The sequence below is a fragment of the Coptis chinensis genome, chromosome 2 (assembly GCF_015680905.1).
Source record: "Coptis chinensis isolate HL-2020 chromosome 2, ASM1568090v1, whole genome shotgun sequence".
In the NCBI taxonomy this organism is placed as follows: domain Eukaryota; kingdom Viridiplantae; phylum Streptophyta; class Magnoliopsida; order Ranunculales; family Ranunculaceae; genus Coptis; species Coptis chinensis.
The window spans coordinates 101,764,938-101,790,119 of record NC_141457.1 but is presented as its reverse complement, the minus strand read 5'-3'; the positions used below and the strand labels follow the sequence as shown (position 1 = coordinate 101,790,119).

Genomic DNA, 25,182 nt, shown 5'->3' with positions numbered 1-25,182 from the left:
GACAATGATAATCAATGGGCAAGCTCGGTTGAATTAAATAATAATGATTAGATGATTTAAGTCTTGAAGTGTAACCCTGGAAAATTCGGTTGGCTAGGGCTAGCTGTTCTTTTTCGAGTACTATTCAGGTGAGCAACCTGAATCCAACCTAAATAAGTGAACAGAACATGCAACCCAGAATACTCTATGTTGCAATCCAAATAGAAGGCACTCCTTGTTCGTTACACTTTACCAGTCCAATACGTCATTAGTGTTTAAGTCATTACACATTTTGTCGCTCCCACCCAGTTGCACAAACTGTTATTTGACATACTTCCACAGGGCAAGTTTGTGCCTTCGGCGTTTCAATCTATTTCCATTGCTTGAATGCGTGTATCAAACATTTAGTGCATCCTTTAGCACACAGGTGCAAAAAGCAGTACCATTCACATCGTGTCCTACCGAAGCAATATGTCTAACATCATCAACACCATTGCCATTCATAGAAGAATAATAACCACCAGCTTGAGTAGAATCAACAGCTGCATTTTCCTGGCTAACAGGATTCCCAGTAGTATCAACCACTGGTACAGTTGACGTAACAGGAGCATCTTGCATGACTACATTTGGATCTGAACCATATGCACTTCCATCACCTAAAGTAGACCCGTCTGACACGGCATATACACCCCCATCCGTCATCTCAACCGAATTCAAATCACCGGTAACAAAAGCACCACCATCTTCAGTAACAGCATTAGAGTTTATTGTATTGTATTCTGCTGGAGTATATCCAGTTGATGCATAGTCCTTGCCAGTTGCTGTTTCAGCAACTACAGTTTCACTGTCTCCCATTACACCTATCTAGACAAACAAACAGATATCTTTCAAAACACCAAACCACTAAACATCAAACTAACCAAATTACACAAACACGATAGAAAACTATCCATAAAGTGGGAAATTCAATCTTGCTTCTTAACTTATAAAACCAATATATAATGCAAAAAAATAGACTTAATAATCTAATTACCATGTCCTTTTTTCTCAAGTATTCAAATTCAACGTAATAGTAAACACATCTTAAACCGTATCTTGCTTATTTAATCAATCAAGTATAACTTCAGTGAAGTAATTTAATAATCAGATTCAAATACACTTGATAACAGTAACGAGATTTAGCTAAAACCCTAAAATCATAATTAACTAGGGTTTGCAAATACAACACTGAAACAGAAATTAAATAAAAAAAATGGTTACGTCAGCGAGAACGAGAGTGGAAATGAATAACAAGTGATGTGAGAAGAGTTTTGAAAAAATAGGTTTTTGGGTTTGCTTTTTATATAGATGGGTTTTTTTGGAGTGGGGAGAATTTTTTTGGAGCGAGAGTAATAACTAGGGCTGCTATCGCATCCTCTTTTTTAGATTTATACTTACACGTGTTATTCGCACGTGTCGGGTTTTTTTTTATCTAGAAGATTTTATTACTGTTATCTTATAGAGATACGAGTTTTCATGGATTTAATTTTTCGAGAGACGGATCTTACGGACTCCAAGAAGTTATGCTACTGTTGGATTATTGAATATATATTCCGATTTGAAGGGTAGCTACTTAACAGTCAACCCATAGGCTTTGCCCCTATTTATTTATACTAGCAAGATGCACGTGCTATGCACGCGATGTTAAAGTAAACTTGCCGAAAAGTGTAAACATAATTTTACTACGCCATTTTTTATTAATTTTCAAATTGGGGTTTTTGGAAGCAGCAAATTTTGAGAGAAAGCACACAATTTTTTTTTATAGGAGAGTGTAGGTTAGTACGTACGTGTGTTGTGTCTTGAACTCACAATAATTAGACCATGGATTATTCGATGGAAATTGGAAGATCATCTTTCTATCACCTAATTAAACGGAAAACCTGATTCTACTCACGTGTTGTGACAATATGAAGCTTCAGGAACTCTCAATTCACAGCATGCTAATTGTTTTAGATGAAGTATAGTAAATAAAAAACATTATAGAAAGGCATAAAGCAAGGTACGTACAGATTCAAGTATGAATGAGTTTTACCGATGAGTACACGAATAAATGTTCATACGTGGTTGGTCTGTAATGCCAGAGGCCCCACTCTCCAGTTGAGGTGTGCCAACTCTCTCCCACCGATGGGGGGACTTCAGACTGAGAGTTCACAAATGCGTTGTTGTTTTCAATAAGTTCTCCCCGTTATGTTGTCTCTCCATGTGAGTTTTAATAGCAGAAGGGAAACCTCTTCCAATAGACGCATCTTTTGTTGGTGCAAGAGAAACCAATTGAGGTCCAGTACATTGAACTGGTACACTTTCATCTCTAGTTTGAACACGACTCAAACAATGATACCCTTGCGAAGGCATCAAGGCAGATTCCACATCAACGCACTGAGGCATTTTGCCTTTCTTTTTTATGAGAAGCGACTGTTGATCTCACGCAACAAAGATTGACCAGATTCTCAGGTATAGCCTTTTGGAAACTCATTTGCAAGAAGTCGTCTTCATCGGGAATGACATTTTTATTTTTCTTAGCCACCTGCCTGGTGGGACTAAGATTGGGATCAATACCAAGTGATACATCAGTTCCATCACTTGATTGTATATTACTTTCATCACTTGATTGCTCAGCCTCTACCTCGGTCATATTGATGTTGTTATCTTCTTTGAAACCATAAGATTGGCCGGACAGAGCCGGAGGAGCGTTTTTTAAGTTGTCATTAAACATACGCACTTTCCTTTGCCTTAGCTTCTGGGAATTTCTGCTCGCATTACTATTTTCAAAAATCTCGTTGTCACTCTCCTCCAACTCCTCAGTATGGACTTTACTTGTTTCACCAGTGAGAGCATTTTGAGTGTCATTTTTAAGTCCACATCCACAACCTCGTGTGCCTCACTATTTGAAGCACCCCACATAATAAGTTGCATATTTATGACCTGTCCTTCACCATTGCTCTTGAAACCCCACTGCTACTTCCTCCGTCACCTCCCATTCCACTACCACCCCCTAACGAAGTCATGCCCTGAACCGAAAGAGTTTGCAAAATCTGCAGTAGAAGATGCATGGGTTAAAACAATAAAGAGAATTTCATTTTTTAATCTTGCTTTGAAATCGACATGGAAGAACCTAAGATTTGAAATTTGTTTCCAATAGTTTCAGATTAGACACCATGAAAACATTCAAAACAAAAGAAGCGGATACGAGGCACGAGTGATTAGTAAGAAGAGTTTCATATAAGACGAATCAACAACTATCCCTTCTCTTCATGTCCTCTTAATTGATAGATGTCGCAGAGATTGTTTTGTTTACACTCTCACAATGCATGGAATTGCGAGAAACTGGTACAAAATTCATAAACCTGGGGCAGAATTCCCTCAACTTCTCATGGATTTATCTCCTACACCACATAACAATTGACTACGTCAATATTTATTGATCTCAAGCGACGATTTGCGAAGATGATATTCAGAAATCAAGCGGTGAAGAATATTTGAGGGTCTAGGCACTCTAAATAATTAAAAAATATATATATTTTAAAAGTTACTCCACATCAAACTCAAGTATCACGGTTAAGGGAAAACAAAGTATAAGTTGCATTTTTACAGGGCTCAAGAATTCACAGTAACGCCCCACCATCATTTACCTTTATTCCTTGGGCTACGTAACTTCTTCTCATTTTCCCTCTCTAGTCTATGAATTTTTTTCAATCTAGCTTCACGCGTTTTAAGCGGAGTGAACCGCATCGTCCCTTCTACAATTGTACTTTTCTCTTCTTCCACATTGATTGTCACTTGTCTATCATGTTGTAGCTCCACATTTTGGTCTGAAACTAATAATAAGCAGACATCATAATGGAGAAGCAGCCAAGGAGCAACACAAATATTAACAAACAATGGAAAAGTTGGGAAGAAGAAACGAAACCACGGAAGGAGTTGAGACAAAATATTGGCAAAAACAAAGCTTTGCTGCTTCTTTATTTTGCATGTTACTTGACCATATGCCAATGTTTGCGGAGCTCACCTTCACAAACTTCATCCATGGTTGAATGCCGGAGATTTGAATAATTTCAGTCTGTACCGGGTCTTCTGCTGCTCCTGTGCTCACATCTGGACCGTGAGGCTTTTCCTCAAATCTGCTTTGTTCCATGGGCTCGATACTGGTGAACTGTGTATGCACTTTCTTTGAAGCCCTTTCCTCAATTTTTTGTGCTCTTCTTTGTTGTGAATCACCCCAACTTTGCTCCTTCTCCAGATAAGACATATACAATGACCATTGCTGCTCGGTGAATTATGGGCATTCATGACATGCCACAGCCACCACTGATGGGCCTCATACATCTGCCTCATTTGTACATTAGCCATCCACTGGAACTTTGCAAAGATAACGTTGTTTTCTTCGTTCACAAGTCCTCGGCATTCGTTGTTGGTGCAATAGAATGACGATCTTTTCGGTGCCTCGGGCAACTGTATGAATGATGATGGTGATAGTCTTTGTCGATTATTAAATGGTGCATGCACTGCATTCATTTGTGAACTACACTTACGTTCTCTTATTTGGAAATTCCATTTGCCCCGATCGAACTTATGCGCTTTAACTTGTCTTTGTTGATCGCGATTACTTACGTGCCCGTAAGGTTTTAAGTTCTTGGGTCACATGCGGCCGGTGAACAATTACATTGCTTTCCCACAGAATGTTGCTTTAACTCTTCAAGATTTACTTTCGGGGACTCAGCCAAGCATGCTTGTATACTTACTTTTTTCGTTCCTTTGGACCTTTTGCAACAAAAATGGATGCAGCGTTGGATGAAGTACATACAATTTAGCAATACAAATTTGAGGTAATGTATAGAACTCTGTTAAAAAAAATTCATAACTTTGACCCATAATAAGTATAAGGTAAACAACCTAAACAATTAATATTTTCTTCGATTACAATCACAAAGAGAACTAATCTTTCAAACGAAAGCTAGAATTTAAAAAAATGAGAGAATCACACTGGACAAAGATTATCTAAGAGCCTACACACATTGATAACAGTTGGCACAGCCCAATATAATTCATGTCACTATAGTACAGAAAATAAGCTGCTGATATATGCATGAGAATTAATCTCAATTTCAACAGAGCAGGGGAAGACAAAGCTGAATGGTGCACAAGAATAATAGGAGCAAGATGCACGTGCTATGCACGCGATGTCAAACAAAACTTACCAAAGAGTGTAAACATAATTTTGGTGAGCACACTTACAATTGATGATTGCTTTGGAAAGGCACCTAATCTTGGCAGACCATTTAAAATTTGAATTGAATGGAACTCCATTCCTATTTGATTTCCAGACATACGTTAGCAATAAACTTCTAAGTATAGCTCCAAATCACATGTAATTTAAGCTTCTCATTCTAGCAAGTGCATGTTGCAAATGACAAAGATAAAAAGTTAGTGCATCAAAAGCATCTATGTAACTTTATTCACTGAAATCAAAGATATCAAACCTTAGGTAAATAGGTAATATGTAACCGCAAGTATTAAATTGAAAGAATGGGACATACCCTCCATAGTTGAGTCATTTGGTTTGTTAATCAATCATCCAAAATGGAGTTACAATGGCATATGCGGCACAATGGCATACTCAGTCTACATAGGATATTACATCAATATAAGAATTAAAGTACACCAATAACAAAAAGAAGTAGGTCGCTCTAACTTGTCCTCCACTATAATAGCTGATATGTTGTAACCAGCTACTCGCAGGTAGAGTGAAACGGGTGGGGAATCTATGGAAGTACGTTCTTCTTATGAGTGTTCATGCATTGGGCGTTGGCTTCAAACTGGGTCCCAGATACGACCATAAACTTAGCAATTGTCAAAAGGAATGATTCTCGTATTGTAACTGCATTATGAAATGGAATGCATCATACTCACATATATGCAAGAAATCATCAAGAATACAACCCATTGAATCCATTGATACTCCAATATTAACCGAGTATATTAGGGATGAACTTAATTCAATTAGAAAATATTTCATTACTTATTTAAAGAGATTAAATTTCAGATTGTTATAGTTATCTAGAATTATAATTGGATGACCTTTTTATAATTCATTGAATTAGATATTTCCTATTCTAACATGGATATTTTAGGCGTTGGATTTATCGCCAATTTTCTCCAATAAGCACCACCAAATATAGTAATATACCATAATTGTTTTTTTTATTGTACATTATTCACGAAGATTATAGATGAAAATTAGTTAAGGGAGGTGAAAAACGATAAATACAAAAGAGTTAAGTAAATAATATATATATATATATATATATATATATATATATATATATATATATATATATATATATATATAACAAAAAATAAATTAAAGAACACATAAATTTACTCCAAAAATTTTAAGTTTCTTTGAAAAAAATATTTTGACATAATCATATTGCTATACGACATCATTCCTAACCTCTTCCCCAAGGCATATTTTACCAACTACCAACTTGGTTTATAACCGATTTAGTCTTTATTCTCATTCCAAATGTTTTACAAAAAAAAAAAAAAACCCCCTTTGCTTGCCATTAAGTCTCTTAGAGCATTCCCAATGCAGGTGGTTTTGGGGGTTTGTGACTATAGTCACCGGTTTTGTTCAAAAGGGTTGTTCAATGCAGAGGTGAAAACGGTGACTATTTTCCAAAATAAAAACCAAGTGAAACTTTCAACCGAGATAGTGCCTGACTTGTGAACTTCGGACGGGATGTTAGATTCCGTCTCGTGTGTTTTTTTTTATTTTTTTTTCGGACGGAATGTTTCATTCCGTCTTGCGTGTTTTTGCGGTCTTTTTTTAACTTTAGACAAAATACCGGACGGGATGTTACATTCTGTCTCAATCAAAATGCCTCCAGACGGAATCCAACATCCCGTCTAGGATTATTTTTCACCTTTGTATTGGGCAACCTCACCTTGCTTTTCGCCAAAATGGTGAAAAACTTGGGAAATACTGCCTACGTGGTAGTGATAAGAGGGGAAATAAATCAACCTGCATTGGGAATGCTCTTAAGCTTGGATCCACTTTCTTTCACGTATACTGCAGCCTTTACTTCAAGAGGAAGGTTAATAGCAACCCCTGCCCTGAGGAAAAACAAATTTTGGGCTAAACTTGGGGCTTGATAAAAGCACCTTTACAAAATTCGCACCTAATTAGTGGAAGTCGTCACTCATTGATCTTGGTTCGAATAAACTCAATGGTCCACTTCCTGATAGTCTCTCCTCTTGTCTAGCACTGAGAGCTATTAATTTTGGTAGGAATAATCTCAACAGTCAAATTCGAAAAGCTTCAAGAATTTGCGGTCCCTCTCTTACCTCTCGCTTTCTAACAAAGCATTCACAATATTTCACCGCTCTTTGCCGGTTTGCAAAGCAATGCGAGAACATAAAAACCCTTGTGCTCACCCAGAACTTCCAATCTGAAGTGATGCCAGCGGTTGAAGATCTAAAGTTTGAGAACCTTACAACTCTTGTAATTGCATATTGTGGCCTAACCGGATCTATTCCACAGTGCGTGGCTAAGAAATTCCACCAAATTGCAGTTGTTGGATATATCGTTGAATCACTTGAGTGGAACCATTCCAAATTGGTTAGGCAGGATGCAATCCCTATTTTACTTGGATTTGTCGAACAATTCTCTTTCTGGATAAATCCCAAGTAGCTTGACCAAATTGGAAAGCCTCATTGACCGTAACATCTCGTTGGAAGATCCGTCTCGACATCCCATTTTTCCTTAGACAAAACCGAGGAAAGTGCTAGAGGCTGCCGCGGTATAATCAGATTTTGAGCTTCCCACCATCTTTGGATCTTAGCTATAAGCCTATAACAACCTCAATTTGGACTGTTTGGCGAGTTTGGGAATCTAATTTGATTTTCAGCTTATACTTGCGATTAATTTCTATGGATTCATTGTTGATTGTTAGATTTGTACACTCTTACGCCAATTTAGTTCTTTCTAAAAGTGGTTCCCTTAAAATTAAAGAGCATGAGATATATATTGTGTTGCTTCTTGATCGTAGTAGTTAATATTCTTCAACAAATTACACAATACACAAATGATAATTTCATGAAAAGAAAAAGTACAAGTACATATGATATGCTTAATGCCGTTAATGGTGATGAATCAATCAAAATGCATGGATCTTTGGTGGAGTTGCATTGGTTCTGCCCCACGAAAGCGGATGTTGAATCATCAAGTATTAGCTTGCCCTTGTATCAATCAAAATCGCAATCGCTAAGACCCTTTGACAAATCCTGTGTAGTCAGTCGAGGAAATCACCTTTTTGCGTAGGATAAACGGTGCAAAATAAATCTATCGCTGCCTTCAAATTTTTTAGTAACTTTGATGTGTAAGCCATTTGGAAATACTATCCCTGGAGTCTTGACTACTTCTCCTCCCCTGATTTTAGTCCACCTGAAATAATTTTATAGTGTTAAACTGGTAATACGCGTTAATGCATTATGCATGTCTTATCCACATACGCACAATTTTTTATTATTATAAAAATGGCTTGAATGATTATTACCTATATTTCGTTACCAATGAATGGAGAACAACAGACATTTGCAACTTTGTGAATTCTGCTCCAGCACATAATCTCATTCCTCCGAAAGCCATGAAACTCTTGCTACAAGTCCTTACATGATTGCAATCTTTAGGTGGAGCAAAATTGGGTGGATATACTATCTAGCAATTGGAACGAAAAAGAATTCTTTGGTATCGAAAGGCAACCTCGTAAAACCTGCAGTGTTGTACTCCTCGCAGATCTCGGGGCTAACAGTCCAAATGCTGAAAAGGAGTGATTGCCCCACTCCGCCCGATCTAGAACTGTTTTCAACAGATAAAAATTGAAGCATTCAAGTAAGTAAGAGTTGAATCAAGACAGAGCAGATCTATTAGGGAAAAAAATTGACTAAAATATGCACCTTAGAGGCAAATACACACGAACCATGACCGCATATCGACAAAAATATAGAAAAAAAACTGTCAAATGGCGGATTTCCAATAGAGAAAGATAATCGATAATATTAACACGGAATGAATGGGTGCTTATGTTGGATAGTAAATGATGGTTTTATTATTGTTATCTTTGTCATGTTGTACACATAGATTTTCTCAACCTATTTTGCATTTACTAATGAATATCTACTTGCACAAAAGCGAAAAAAAATAACAATAAGAAAGTTAAAATTAATATAAATCGGGGAATGAATATACTTGAAAAATGTAATTGAAAAAGAAAAGGTGTATGGTTGTCGATAATGTCTCTCCATTCAAATTTCTAACAACCCGAATCGAAAGTACACTACACGAAGTTTGCCAAAAATCAAATATAAAGAATACAGAATTTGGCCTTTCCGGTTATTTAAGACACAACAAACAAGTCAACAATTTCAAGTGTTGAGTGCAAGGTGCAAGTGTTGAAGATCTCTTACTTTCACCTCCATACCAATCAAAAGAGTTAATAACTTAATATTTTAAGACATTATAGACATCACCTTTGATGCTTAACATAGAGCAAATAACATGAAAACTCTTCAAGGTTTTTGAAGGACCCCAGCCTTTGCCTTTCTAAAAGATTTCTAATAAGCATGCACATTATGACGGAGAATGTTTTTTGGGACAATCTAACCAGAATTACAGCCTGGGTAACATCTTCGTTTCTTCCTGTTTTTTCAGAAGACTGAGACATGGCAGCCCTTCTTCCTGTATTTTAAGAAGACTGAGACATGGCAGCCCGTGTAACTAAATCAACACATCTGTAAGAACTATAAATATTCCCGCTTTTCATAATAGATTCTAACGGATGCTAGCCCAGTGTGCAACACCAGCGCTGAGTCTGGGGAGGGTGGGATGTACGCAGCCTAATCCCTGCAGTTGGAGATGTTGTTAACAGGACTCAATCATGTGTCCGGGCCACAACGGGGATTGGTTTTTAGATCCTAATTATTAGCAACCATAGTGAACCTGCTGCTCCAAAAATCACATACTCAACTTCCACTTTTTCTTTTCTTCCTTATTTCTACATCTTACGTAATCGAGCTATGCGTATATTACTTCAACCATTCACAATAAAATAGGGTACATACTACCAAACAAAGTCACGATCTAAACAAACAGATGAAAAAAAATAGGACACTATTGTAGCATCATATCACAAAGGATATCAGTCGGTACCATCGCGACTTTGAAGTAGTCAGCCTCTACAATGTCATTCATCTCAGAAATTGTTGGGGGGATCAAAATCACTTAAAGAACAAATCGCGGATGACAGAAGTTAACAAACTTTTAGAAAATAGGGTACATAATACTAAACAAAGTATGACCAAAATAAAATAAATGAACAAACAAAAAATAAAAAAAAACAGAGGGCACTACTGTATAATGAATCAAATCGCAAAGGATATCAGTCGGCACTACTGTACTGAAGTAGTCTCCTCTATAATGCCATTCAACTGAGGACACTGCCTGCGAGAGCCCATGAAAGTGGTCCAATTGGAGTCAACAAAACCCTAAACCTAACGATAGTATTAATGCAAACAACAGATGATTTTTATATAGAGATGATAGAAGAATAGTGTCACCTTAAGATGCTTCAACCTTATACCGTCGTACTTGTTATGATGAAGCCAGTTCACAGCGGATGTGACATGGCCTATAAAAATAGAAAAAGGATAAGCAACCATAAGATCTAATAATAAGATGAAAGCGGATATTCAATTTTACCAACCAGATTCATCAAGTGGTTGAGGAGCCTCAATATGTAAAAGTTTTTAATCTTTTCCTGTTCTTCTTCATTACCAAGTCCAAAGTTCAGAAGAAGCATATCGTGCCCCCTAAAAAGTTAAGATAAGCTAAGAGTGATGTTCCTCAAGTAGCTGCAAATACAGTTGGTAAGCTAAAAGTAGAAACAGCAGATGGACTAACATAGATTTTGCCAAGATTCTTAGCTCGATCGGGTTCCGGCAACATAGTGGGCGGCTTCACCAACTTCCCAAATTCTAACACATTGACCAATTTCAACCTCCCATGCAGCGTCACAGTTCCATCACTCGAACCTTTAATCAGATTGGAGACGAATGTGTAATTTATGACATGGAAAACCAAATGAAGAGAAGAACTAAAGTATAGATTTCCTTAACAGAGGTCTTAATGCATCGAGACCCTCAGTTTCACAAATGATTTGATTGTAATGCGAGAGTACACAAACATCAAGCAGATTTTGTGAGGAATCCGCGGTATCAGACTCGGCCAGCTATAAACACATAGTACTTCAATTAAAAAGGATTTCCAACACACACGAGGTTATTCATCCATGAAAATCACTAAATATACACTGCACATCAGTCAAGCTCAAGTAAGTCATATTTTGGCGTGAATTTCTCAAAAAAATTATTGAATGAAGAATTCATTTATCTTAGGGAAGGATGTAGCTTGTAAAAGTTGAACATTCCCGATACGTTGGAGATGTCTAAATCTGGACTGAACCACTATATAATGAATCAGTTTTGTCCGTTACGTAGACTTATATCCACATGTTTCTCTCACAATAAGACTACCATACGGTTACAACAAGTGGTTCAAAATTCAAAATCTTGGAGATCCTAAAAGAGTAGAAACCGAGCACATCAAGAGATCTCTTTCCAAGTTAACAATTTCTTTAGTAATGTTGTATGCATGTTAGATATTCTGAGAGTTTATATTGTAGGTGTTGATGAAGGGTTGAGAACCCGTGCAGGTAAATTCTTCGGGTTTAAACATCAACAACTTGAGAACTCGAATCCCCAAAAAATACCGGCTTCAACTTCTTGTTGATGGTGTAAAAACAAACCGCCTAACTGTGGACGCACAAGTTGCACAAATGGCGATTGTCCAAGCATACCTACAACAATATGCTACTTGCATTTTTCACTTGAACACGGCAAAATGAATCTCCAAATAATAAATATCCTCAGTTCAAAGTAAATAGCCTTCTTGAATTCTGCTATTTTTCTTTATACATATATTTCTAATAATATCAGCTAGTTAGTCCCAACTATTTCAACTTGTGATATTCATATGATACTACCCCTCATGAGTTCACTGAACTATGCGAATAATTTACTTTAGCACCAATTTTTGAGTTATGAAAAAATGACGACACAAAGAAATTAAATGTAGAATGAGTACAAAGAAATTAAATGTAGAATGAGTACCTTCAAATTGTGATATACTTCCACCCCATCTTCATTGCCTCTTTGAAAGAGGAGGCTCCCTTGGAAGGATCATGAACTCGAAATTGAAGACCAAGTCAAAGTCGAACTTAGAAACTCACAAGAATAATGAAATTTCTTCAATATGAAAAGATTTGGATTGACAAAGTCATTACGCATCATCGCAAGCTTGTTAAACTTCAACCAAAATGAAACTTAATAGATAATACTATACCCACACCCACACACACACAAAACACGATACACACATAAGAGAACCTTCATTGGTCCATCAATGTTATCCGGTTGTTACCTTTGAGAAGTAAGCAACAATGTTTTTGCCTCCGTGTATTTCATCCGTTGAACCAAAGAGCAAGCAAGATTGTATCCCATTTCAAAGCTTCTATCTGCTTTGACCTTAAGCGAATCCATCATTCCTTGAACCGGATGCTCTTCCAAATGGATACCAAACATGCAACAATGTTGACTTCTAAAGACACGATCTTAAAACTTGAAGTCTTTGATAGACATCCATACACGCATCCATTCTTCCTAAACGATATAGAACCCGAAGTCTCTAACAACATAGTAGCGGATGTTTGCTCGAGAATGCATACACTCGAGCTTCATCCAACTTGTTTTGTCGGGAGACAGCAAGTATGCCTACTTAGATAAAAAAAAAAAAAAAAAAAAATTGTTCAAAGCTCTAATAGATATATATAGGCCAAGTCATTATCAAGGACACATTTCACAATTAAAAACACCAAACAATCCAGTTTTCTCCATGGATGATTCATATTCACAAAAATACGATTAAATCTGAAACTCATGTAACTATAGACCAAAAATCCATACAGTTAATCCTTATAGATTATTGTTATTACCTTATAGAAATTGAAGGCGTTGAGAGTAGAGGGTAGATTTTGAATGGTGGAAAGAGCCTTATCATAATCATCCACCTTAATCAACCCCACAATTTTACAACGCAAAGCGTCCAACGTCACCCGGGAATAATACCAAGAACTGTAAAATAAAATAAAATAAATTAATAGTCCAAGAAAAATATAAAATTGTAAAAAGATTAATTAATATAAAAATACCTTGATCGGAAACTTTAACCGCTTGTTGAAATAAGATCTATGGATATGTCGATTGAGGGTAGAGAAAAGATCTTGGTGAAGGCATTGAACAAAGGTAATAAAGTTATGTATATCAAGAACCACGATAATGATGAAATTTTTTTCAAGTCCTTCTTTAGTTACATTCGATCTAACCGAATTGGAAGCATAAAGCAAAACCAATTACTAGAAAGAGTTCATGGAGAAAAGAGGGGAAGTTGAAAGAACTTCGATTATTAATGGTAGTTAAGTGGGTATTAATGGTATTTAAGTGGGTATTAATGGCAAGGTAACACGCGTACATGTCAATATATAAGTGGATTTGGGTTTTGCCCGAATTTACATAAAACTTCTTTTAATGCGTGTGTTGTAATTGAAGGGTATAAATAGAAATAAAAAATTTAAATGACGAAATAGTCCTTTTTAAGACATTGAATAATATTTTTTTGTATTTAATTAGGGGTATTAGGTGGTAGAAAAAAGGCTGGTCTAATTTAAAAGGCCAGGTTAATTATGGTGTATTTTACTAATAGAGATAATTGGAATCTATAAAATACCCGACCGTATGCACGAGTGATTGAATTTGTTGTTGGAGGTGTAGTTGTGGAGTTGGAGTTCAAGTGTACGTTCAACTATGGTACACACCATCAAGAAATTCAATGGACATAGAAACTTCAATCAAGTATTCACAATTCCACCGCCGTCTCATCATCGTTCTCAGCTGACAAAAGATGCCGAGTTTTTAGGAATTCTTCGTTATAATCAGTTTCGTGTAATATACATACTAATTGTGAGGGACTAATATACCCAACCAATATATATTATATACGTGTCCATCAACCCACTAATAATATCGAAAATTTTATCGTCAAATTTGGCCACGATGTTCTTTGTTTACAATGTTTCCTCCACCAGGCATCATCTTCATTTGTAGCGAATGGTGAATCGAATCTTAGAAGACGGACTTCTTATGAGGAGAAAGGCCCATGGGTCACAATCAAATCATTGGGCCCAGGTTGTGACGCTGACGTTAGAGCATAGCACGTGTCCTTCTCAACAAGTCAAAAGTCAATTGACCAATCGCTGACCAACAGCCATAATAAATGAGTTATTATAATAAGTTGTTGTTCTTCTTCTAAATCTATCATACCAGCTTAACTAGGTAGCTGAAATTATCAATTTCTGTGTCAATTGTGAGTTAATTTAAAATTTCAAGTGATGGTGAAAGAAAGTGAATATTATGACATACTGGGTGTGAGTGTTACTGCATCTCCAACTGATATCAAGAAGGCTTATTACATCAAGGTATTAAAATTCCATTTTAACCACCCTTATATTCAGTAAATTTTTTATGCCAACGGTTATTTCATTTGTAGGCAAGGGTCGTTCACCCAGATAAAAATCCTGGAGATCCTAGCGCTGCGAAGAATTTTCAGGTAGGGGCTCCTTAGTGTTTTGTTTTTGAGTAAATTTGTTATGTTTAATGAAACTGACTTTGTTTTATATATATTTTAGATACTTGGCGAAGCTTATCAAGTTCTAAGTGATCCTGGTAAGCGTGAAGTCTATGACCAGCGTGGGAAAATTGGTGTATCCGGGTAAGTTTATAACGACCCTTTATTCGCTTATGGGTATTTGTGTTGTAGAATGACGAGGATGACTTATAGTATGCATGCACTGACTTTGTTTCCTGCAGGGAATCATTGTTGGATCCTGCTGCAATATTTGGAATGATTTTCGGGAGTGACTTCTTTGAAGATTATGTTGGACAGCTCCTCTTGGCTTCTTTGGCATCTTTGGAATTTGAGCAAGATGCACAGACTACTCCAGAACTCCGACGACAAAAGATTCAGGAAAAGATGAAGGTATTACATTAACCGTCATCTTTCTCAAAGAGATCAACCAGCTGCAATTATTTTGGTTTGTCATTGTGTAATTTGGAAAGTGCAGGAGTTACAGAAGGAGAGGGAAGCGAAGCTTGTACAACACCTGAAAGATCGCCTTCAGCTCTATGTTGATGGTCAGAAAGAGGAGTTTGTAAAATGGGCCAACACAGAAGCTTGCCGTCTCTCAGAAGTTGGTAACATTTTCTTCTTATCTGTTTCTTACTAGACCCATTTTGATATGATGATTGATGATTACTCATGGAGAATTATATGTTTCAAACTTACAAAAGCTTTTGGGTTGTCTATCTATTCATGTTAAGTGAGTCTTGTCTGTAATTCAAGCAAGTTCAGGTGGACCTGGATTCATTTGACTGGTCCAATAAAGCTAATTGAGTCTCCTTTACATCATGGATCCCGATAAGTGCATGCAATAAAACAAATATATTACTAGCTGCGTCTTTGGCCCACCTTTGTATCAAAAGTATTGTTCGTAAACGTTCACACATTTCATCTAGGATCCGAGTTGAGGCCCATTATATAAATTCAAAGAAACAAAAACCGAGGATAGAGTAAGCTGAAATAATGCAAGAGACTATATATAGTGCAAATCATTTTCACTTTTGTTGCTATATAAAGTCCTCAAGATATGGTCAAGCAGTAAGGACACACTCAGGTGAAAATTATGATCTTATGATCATCTGTCCATGTATCATTAAAACCTGTTGTTTTGCGAAAAAAAAAAAAAAAATATCATTAGAACCCGTCCACTGTTCTTGTACACTAGAATATATACATTTATATTTCAGTGAATGGATTGTTATTTTCCTTAACTTGATCCAACGTTGTTAAAATTCAAGCTATATTGTAGAGAGTCGATTAAAATGCTTACCCATATGGTAAAACCACTGGAGTGCATTGGTTTTCACCTATATTACATTGGGGCTCCATGATTTCATAAATTCCATGTTGGATATGGCATACAGACATATTGAAGGTTATATACCTCAACTTTTTGCATTTCGCCGCGTGGGGTACTTCGTACTGGCGTCGATACTGATACGTGTACGGATGTACCGTGTTAGTTTCATTTACGTTTTCACCACTTTATTCCCTCCAGCCAGTTTGGATTCAATATTGGTGAACCGCAGGGGATGATCTTTGGATTTCAGAATTACATTTCTTTCAATTTCAGCTTTTGGTGAGGCTATGCTACACACAATTGGTTATATTTACACAAGGCAAGGTGCAAGAGAGCTTGGTAAGAACAAAGCTTTTGATGGGGGTGCCGTTTTTAGCAGAGTGGGTACGAGACAAAGGCCACCTTATAAAATCACAAGTAACAGCAGCCTCAGGTCAGAATTGTTTCCACGACCAACGAGCTTTGTTGACCTCAATTTTTTTGGAATTTGTAAGACCAATCAAACTTGCTATCCTTTTTGAACATGTAGGTGCGGTGTCCTTGATTCAAATTGGGGAAGGGTTGAGGAAATTGGATCAAGTTGAAAACAAAGAAGAAAATATGCTTAAACTCATTGAAGAAAAGAAGGATGTCATGGTTGATTCTCTTTGGAAGATCAATGTGGTCGACATTGAATCAACTATATCACATGTCTGCCAAGCGGTAAGCTCTGTTACTATTTTTCAAGTTTCGAGAGAAGAACATTATTTTCCACATATGAAATCACACATACCTGGAATCGAATAATTGGTAAATCTCGAAATATAAGCAGAAGTTCTCTAAAAGCTTTTGCTTGTTTCTGACGTGCTAAGGAGGAGCTTGTTTTCATTTGATGATTGTGTAGGTTCTTAAAGATCCTGGTGTTTCGAAGCTACGTGCCAAAGCTTTGAAAAAGTTAGGAACAATATTCCAGGTAAGTCATCTCAACTTTCTTCAAAGTGCATGTTTTATGCTACAACATACTTAATATTAAATGGTTTCTTTCTAGTACGAAATTGGTTTAGGAATGGAATTGATGGATAGTTGCACTTATCTTGGCATGACCTGGCTTCATATGTTCCATTTCCTGGCTTAGTTTGTTTATCGTGAGAGTCATCTCGAAACATCCCACTATAGCTGAGTTTTGATGTAGATGCTATGAGTTGTTATGCAACTCTTGTAATAAGAATCCTTCTTTCATCTTCTATTCAAATCTTCTTTTCCATAGGTTACCAATAGTTATCCAGCCATACCTAAATCTCCAGTTAAGGACGACTTGTGAGTGATGTGACCTTCGCCAAAAGTGGTTTGATTTAATCCACTTCAGATCTAGTTATGTTTGATTTAAACAACTGTACCTACAGTCAAGCTGAAATTGAGGTTTGAGCTTTAGACACCAGGTTATGAGGTTATCTGATTACCTTAGAGGCTTTCTTTAGTAAGCTGACTAGCTGAGAAACTGTTGGCCTGGAACAACAAGCTCAATTTATTCATGTAGTGTTCAGTTTTTACCTAGTTCCTACACAAGCATTCTTTTTCAAATGTTTCAATTTCTTATTTGTACTTTGTTATATTTTCTTTTGAACTGTTATATAAGCTGTGATACATCATTTGAGGAATGGAACAATAATTAAAGGGTACTTGGTTTTTTTTTTTTGATAAGTGATCTTTATTACGAGGGTTGTGCATAGCACAAAAGATTCAAAAGAAAACAAAAACGTAAAACATTGAGTGAGGACCTCACTTGTTTACACATAAAAAAACAGAACAAGCTAACTACCCTCCAAAGACCCCAACATCACTCTCTTGTTAAGACATGTGACCAGTCTAAAACAAGGTCTTTGAACCTTTAATTCCTTCTTTGATATGTAGTGAACATCCAATGCCACAGTAGCCCTTTAACCTCTAGCACAGTATTCCGAACTGCTAACATTTTACCCCTGAATATATGATTGTTTCTTGTTTTCCACAACACCCAAATAGTAGCATACGGTAAAAGACGCCATATCTTTTCCTAGGCCATAGTGATAGAAAATCTTGTAACGATTCAGCTTGAGCAAGAAGTGGAAAAGCTATTACCCTTGGTTGTGTCAACTCTGCCCACACCTCTAAAGCAAAAGAGCAGTGTAGGAAATGATGACCAATATCCTCATCAAAAGTGTCCCACATTGTACATACTGGAGACACCATAGTTCCTCTATGTCTGAGTATATCAGCAGTGAGAATGCAACTCGAAACGGCCTCCCAAAGATATGGGAACCCGCCACACCAACTTAGTCGGAAAAGAGGGGGTTGGTATTCTTGGTCTCTACCTTCAGCAGTTAGTGTACCATAGAAAGTGCTTACCGAGAAGATACCATCCTTCGTTGAGCGCCACAAACACCTATCTTCATGGTCAGTTATCACCACCGTTTCCAAAAGCATGGCCAAGTCAGCATATTGTTGCACCTCCCAATCGATGCTACTTCTTCTTAGAAACAAGTTCCACGCCATTTGATTGTTTACGAATTGTGCATGCTCACGGATTAAGCTCCTTTTGTTATTAGATGCTTTGTAAATATGAGGAAAAAGTTCAACCAAGGACTTATCGCCGACCCAATTATCCAACCAAAAAAGGCATTTGTTACCACTACCCACTTTGAACTGAATTCCTTTTTTGAAAGTGGGTAAGACACTAAAGTTACCTCTTCCTAGGCTACATCCATAGGGTTGGTTTACACTATTAGGTCACCAACAATGTTGAGCATATCCATACTTTGCGATAATCACTTCACGCCACAGGGAACCCTCTTCTGTTAAGTACCTCCATAACCAACGACCTTTAAGAGCTTGATTCAATGTTACCAAACTTTGGATCCCCATACTACCTTACTCCTTAGATGCACAAATCTTTTTCCAGTGGACAAGATAGTACTTACTGTGATTTTCTATAGAGCCCCATATGAAATCCCGAATCTTTCGCTCAATCACTTCCACCACGCTTTTTGGAATTGTGAATAAGGACATAAAGTATATAGGCAGACTAGAAAGAACAGTACTGGCTAGGATCAGCCATGCACCTTTAGATAATATTCTACTACGCCATCCTCCTAGACGTCTTTGTACATTCTCAATAACTGGTTCCCACACCCTCCTATTCTTGTAATTATCCCCTAGTGGTAGCCCCAAGTACCGACAGGGTAAAATCCCAATAGAGCATCCCATTACTTTGTGCCAACGAATTCATGTTATCCACCTTATCCACTTCGAATATCAAAGTCTTTGACATGTTGGTTTTCAGCCCAGAAACTACTTCAAAAATGAGGAGAGCTTTGACTATAAGCAACTGCGTTATTGAAGCTCCAATCAAGAACAAAGTATCATCGGCAAATTGAAGCACTGCTATCTTTGGACCATTAACTGCTGGTTTGAACCTTTTTATGTAGCCCAAAGACATTACTTTCGTAACCATCTTGGTGAGAGCTTCCATTACTATATTGAACAAGAATGGCGAGATTGGGTCACCTTGACGCAAACCCTTTTGTTTTCTAAAAACCCGGTTGGTGAGCCATCCACTAGAACAGAGAAAGAAGCTGAAGTAATGCACCTACGAAATCAATTCCACTATTCCAGTATCTCTCGCTGAACCCCATCCTTTTAAGTAATCCAGAAAAGACCAATTTACATGATCGTAGGCTTTCGAAATATCAACCTTACATAGGATGCCATTCTCTTTGTTCTTCATCCTAGTGTCAATGCATTCATTTGCAATTAGTGGCCCATCCAAGATTTGTCTACCACCTATGAAAGCGCTTTGTTGCATTGAAATAATAGATGTCAGTACCACATGCAGCCTGGTTGCAAGAACCTTGGAAATTACCTTATAGATACCTCCCACCAAGCTTATCGGTCTGAAATCCATGAGTGAACGGGTGCCCACCTTCTTAGGTATTAGTGTGATAAAAGTTGTGTTATTTCTTCTATCCAAGGTTGCATGATCCTAAAATTCTTTAATTACCGCCATGATATTGTCTTTCAGAAAATGCCAACACTTCTTGAAAACACACATCTGAAAACCATTGGGCCCAGGTTTTTTACCACCCCCTAGTTCAGAGATAGTTGTCAACATTTTTTCTTCAGTGATTTCTGCTTCCAACCCCCTTGTTTGTTCCTCTGATAACACATTAAACTCCAGTGCATCTAAGTCCGGTCTCACTAATGGGTCTTCCGAGTAGAGAGCTTCATAGTATTCAGCTACGTGCTCTCTAATACAATCTTTGTCACTGACCTCGCTGCCGTCGATCATTAAGCTATTGATACTGTTGATCTTGTTTCTTGCATTGGCGGTTTTATGGAAGAAACTTGTGTTACTTTCCCCCTCTTTAAAGTACTTCGTTTGAGATTTTTGCTGCCAAAAATCTCTTCCTTTCTCATCAAAATTTGTAGTTCACATCTAAGGTTTGCTCTATGAACCTCCTCATCTGAAGACAAAGATGATACTTCCTCTTTATGATCTAGCTCATCTATTTCCTTCGATTTGTTTTTTATAAGTTGATCCACTCTCCCAAAGCAATCCCTGTTCCACACCTTCAACTTGTTCTTTAATTCTTTAATCTTGCACCACCAAACAAAACCTGGAGAGCCTTCAAAAGAAAAGGACAGCCACCACTCCTCCATGAGAGTAATCAACGCAGGGTCTTCAAACCACATGAGCTCAAATCTGAAGGGAATAGGGCCTCTTTGTGAGTGAGAGCTGTCCAGAACTATCACCCTATGATCTGAAATAAACTTGGATTGTGCAAACTCCTTTGCATTCGAAAACTGATTATCCCATTCAATGGATGCAAGAAAACGATCAATGCGACTAAGACCTCTTCTATCAGACCGTGTGTAAAGTGCACCATTCAAAGGAAAATCAATTAAGCAGTTCCTTGTAACAAAATCATCGAACAATTGCATAGGCCTTGTGATTCTACATCCTCCAGCCCTTTCATGACTAAAACGGACAAGGTTAAAGTCCCCACCCAGACACCACGGCAATTGAGACCACGCCCTTACATCTTCGAGTTCTTCCATGAAATGATACCTGTTAGTGTCGTCATTAGGACCGTAAACACTTCCACAGAAAGAGAATATGCCCCGTGTAGTTCATCCAACACTTCCATTACATCTGAGTCCCAAGCAATAACAATACCCCCTGATAAACCCATAGCAGGTACGTGAATATACTTCCATGGATGTCTCCACAGATCCCCGAGCACTATATTTGAATCCATTCCCAACTTTGTTTCCTGTACAAGGAAAGCTACAGGTTTATTTTCGTTCATAACCCTTCGCACATTATTACCAAGACCCCTTACATTCCAAGAAATCAGTTTAATCGACATGATCAACGTCCATTTCCCTTATCTGAACCCCATTGTGTACACTCGATTCCACACTCAACTTGTTCGCTTCCATAAAGTTTTCCTTTGCTAACTCACCGAAAAGTTTTTCCAACCCCATTCTTCCTGTTCGAGAAGAAATACCCAAATTTCTAGCTATAGGGACAACCATAAACTTTATCCAGTCATTGATATCTTCCAAATTCTTGCAATTATATAATCTTCCCGCCAAAACTCCGACATCCATTGAGCAACCTGATTTTGATCTTCTTGTTCTCTCCTTTGATCTGAAAATGGACGAAGCACCAGCTGGGATGTTTCTCCTACTTCGAGCACTGGAGTGGAAGGATTAGACTGTATAGGTGGTGGCTCCCTCTCGTGTGCTGGTGGGGGAGCAAAAGAAAATTCGCTAACCTGTTGCTGAGAAATCTGATTTTCGAACACCACTGGTGGGCCTGGGTCCAACATGGCGACACCCCTCTACTTGGCCTTTGACCCCCTTTCTTGGACTTCTTTCTGTTCTTGCTGGGCCTGCAAAGGCCTTTCCACCTCAAAAACCCATTGGACCAAGGAAACGGTTCCACTCAGCATTTCTATTGACTACTCTGCTGGGTGGATTATGCACCCTTCTTTGAGCCCCATTGGCCTGGCCACTCACAACCGGATTCGTAACTGGTCCCTCTGGCCTATCATTGATAGTTTGTGCTAGGTTCAACCCAAAAATCGAACTAGTACTCCCACTTTCTAAAACTTTTCTCTGTCCATCTACCATATGAGCGACATCTGTCAGAAGCATTGGGTCACGCGTCCCATCTCTAGCGTTATATGGTGTGGGAATAATGTTCCCCTCACAAACAAATTCAAAATTTGAACTCAAGGAAATTCCCCCTCGTCTCTCTTGTGAGCCTGGTGAATCCACGTGATTGTCATGATGTACTGATGAATCCACGTGATTGCTAGAACATGCAGGTGAGACCGCATGGTGGCTTGGACCCGATGGGGACTCCAGAGGTATTCATTGGTCCACCTGTCCGCCCTCAATCCTGGAAGCTGCCACCTCATCGATCCTATTCTGGTCATCCTCTCCGTACAGTTCTTCTTCCCCACTGGGAAATGGCATTTCTTCACCGCCATCGAGCTCAATCACCACCCAAATAGGAAACACGTACCCCCTCTCCTCCACGTTAAGAATGCGAGGGACACTACCAAATTCCTTCACTTGAACTTTCACCCTTATACAAGAGCTACACCAGTCGAGAGATTCTTCGTCTATTTTCACCATCTGACAGCACTCCTTGGCCAATAATTCAGCTATTCCACAATTTCTCAAGTGTAGGGGATCTCCAAAGAATTTAATGTTTGCCTCCTTTGCTAGCAAGACAACATTGGGGATTGATCCCACCTCAGGGTTCCATCTACTAAACTGAATTTCACCACCCCAGAACTCCAGTGGTGGCATCTTAGCTCTCCGCTTCCTGTTCAGTGTTAAAGAAAGCAATTGCTTCTCCCCCTTCCATAGTGTTAAAATTTGCCGGTTTGCACACATCCATAAGATTCTGCTCTACCCATCTCCAGTCAGGTGCACCTCTTGCCGATTTACACAGCACAGTAGAGGATCACCAAGAGGCATTCAACACCATTCGGTTGGATCTTATCCTTAATGGTAGGTCGTACAGTTTCCCAGGCTCAGTTTGCACTGCTAGTAACCTCCATTGCAGTTTGATCATTCTGTGTTTGGACTAAAAGAGGGTTTGAAACCCTTCCTTCAATATGTGGTCTGGTGTTTTGGTGCGGGTTGGTGGGTTCCAACAACTTTGTTAATGTCGCTCCCACTTCAGCCCAACCCTCTCTATCTACCCCGGCAGGAAAGCATAAGGTTTTAAGTCTACCTTGCCTGACTCTGGGAATCATCAACAAGTTTATGAAGTCACTCCTTCTGTTAGTACACACCGACCCAATCATTTTTATATGACCATCCCAAAAAGAAACTGGAGTTCCTTTGTTTGGTGATTCCAGAGAGCATTGACAGAGGAAACTGCCAAGCTATCTTGCTCCTTTTAGAGGAGTGGAACACTGAAACACTCCTTTGCCTCCATGCTTCGTCAAACTCACCTCAACACCATCGGAAGAGCTATTTCACCATTCGAATTCAAAAGATTTACCTTATACCACCGCAAAACTTCGTCTTCTGCCACTTCCAGTTCTAGTCATTGCATCAGCTCTTTCTCCGTCTTCTATCAGTTCTAGTCAAACCCTAGCTTGAAACCCTTGTTTCTTTTGGGTTTATCATTTTCTGTAGACCAAACTGAGCACAAACCCTAGGTGATATATTATGTTCTGGATGGATCTCTCAATTAATTAATCTAATTTGTATACCCTGCAATACCCAATTATTTGTGTAATAGAAGAGATAGCTTATATATTTGTTAAATTCTCAGGGTGCCAAGACTCCTTATAGAAGAGATAGCAGTCTGCGTCACGAGAGTGACACCAAGGCAGATGTCGAATCATCATCAAAGAGTGACACCAAGGCAGATGTCGAATCATCATCAAAGAGTGACACTAAGGCAGATGTCAAATCATCATCAAAGACGTAATGAATTAATGATGAATGGCTTGGACATCTGAATCCCACAAGATTTGTGTTTTTTGGCTGCAATGACCTCGTTTATAATGATGTGTTTGTTGAAACCAAATTTTTCATTGTTTGTATTTTGTTCTTTGTGTTGTTTAAATGCCAAGATTATTGTTTTGGACTGTTCCACTTGTGCCATCGCTGAATTGGACAATTTACTGTTGTTGCAAGTTATATCGACCTGGGTATGTTGGTCATGGTACTGGAAAGTGGAAATGCACTTTTTAATGGACGAATGCTCGTTAAATGTTTGAAGTTTAAACTGAATTTTTGAGTTTCCAACTATTTGGCACGAAACAGATTACAGTCTACTAAAAAAAGTAGAGCCAAAAAGTATAGAAATTCAAAAAACTACAGGAACTTTGGTAATTTCTCACGGCCTTATTGACTTGTTGGATTTTCGAGATTCTTATGGGTCTGTGGAGAGTGTGGACTTTCTAAGTCGGTCCTTTAGTATCAGAGATGGTTCTTAACTCTTGTCTCAACTAGACCACTCTCGGAAAACAATCTTGATCAGCTAAGTAATAGAACAATGTCGATATATTCATCTCTAGTATACTAGTTGAGACTTGAGAGACTATAACGGATGTACGTGAAGCTCTCTTGCTGGTTCCTAAGATTATTAAATTTGTTGACGGCGGTGTACTTTTTCTCATGGAGGTTTAATGGGCATAGAAACATCGATCACACGATTCGTCACCACCATTGTCATTATTTTCAGCCCTGATGGCGATTAGCTACCCTTCTTTTATTTTAAGGTAATCTTTCTTATAATTTGGTTTTAACACTTTTTTGGCAAATTCCCATGACTAAGTATTAAACAAATTAAATCACTTTTCTTTATGTTCAAATTTTCTTGATAGAGTAGCACCTCTCTTTTTGTTGTTGTTGCGTCAGATGTGTTTTTGGTGATGTATGATCATGTGCTGTGGAGTCTCTACAGATCTATTAGTTTTTACCTGGCCGAAAATATAGACCGATATATTGATATATCAGTGATATA

At 38.0% G+C, this 25,182-nt stretch overlaps 1 protein-coding gene and 1 pseudogene across 3 annotated transcripts; one reads left to right on the top strand and one right to left on the bottom strand.

Annotated features, from left to right (window-relative positions):
* Nucleotides 1-170: 170 nt before the first annotated feature.
* Nucleotides 171-1,394, bottom strand: LOC147519729 (uncharacterized). Of its 2 annotated transcripts, none has more exons than XM_086591286.1 (2): nt 1,240-1,394; nt 171-843 (listed from the first exon to the last, which is right to left on the bottom strand). In XM_086591286.1, exon 2 carries the CDS (start codon nt 832-834, stop codon nt 376-378), a length of 459 nt encoding a protein of 152 aa, XP_086447412.1. In that variant the 5' UTR covers nt 835-843; nt 1,240-1,394; the 3' UTR covers nt 171-375. The 2 variants fall into 2 exon arrangements, with proteins under 2 accessions (XP_086447412.1, XP_086447413.1); XM_086591287.1 differs by having other exon boundaries at nt 171-839; nt 1,240-1,373.
* Nucleotides 1,395-14,475: 13,081 nt separating this feature from the next.
* On the top strand, nt 14,476-24,302 carry LOC147519728 (chaperone protein dnaJ 10-like; annotated as a pseudogene). Its single transcript, XR_015212331.1, has 9 exons — nt 14,476-14,663; nt 14,735-14,794; nt 14,874-14,956; nt 15,055-15,223; nt 15,309-15,438; nt 16,437-16,596; nt 16,693-16,865; nt 17,047-17,115; nt 23,983-24,302. The product of XR_015212331.1 is annotated as a chaperone protein dnaJ 10-like (transcript).
* Nucleotides 24,303-25,182: the final 880 nt, after the last annotated feature.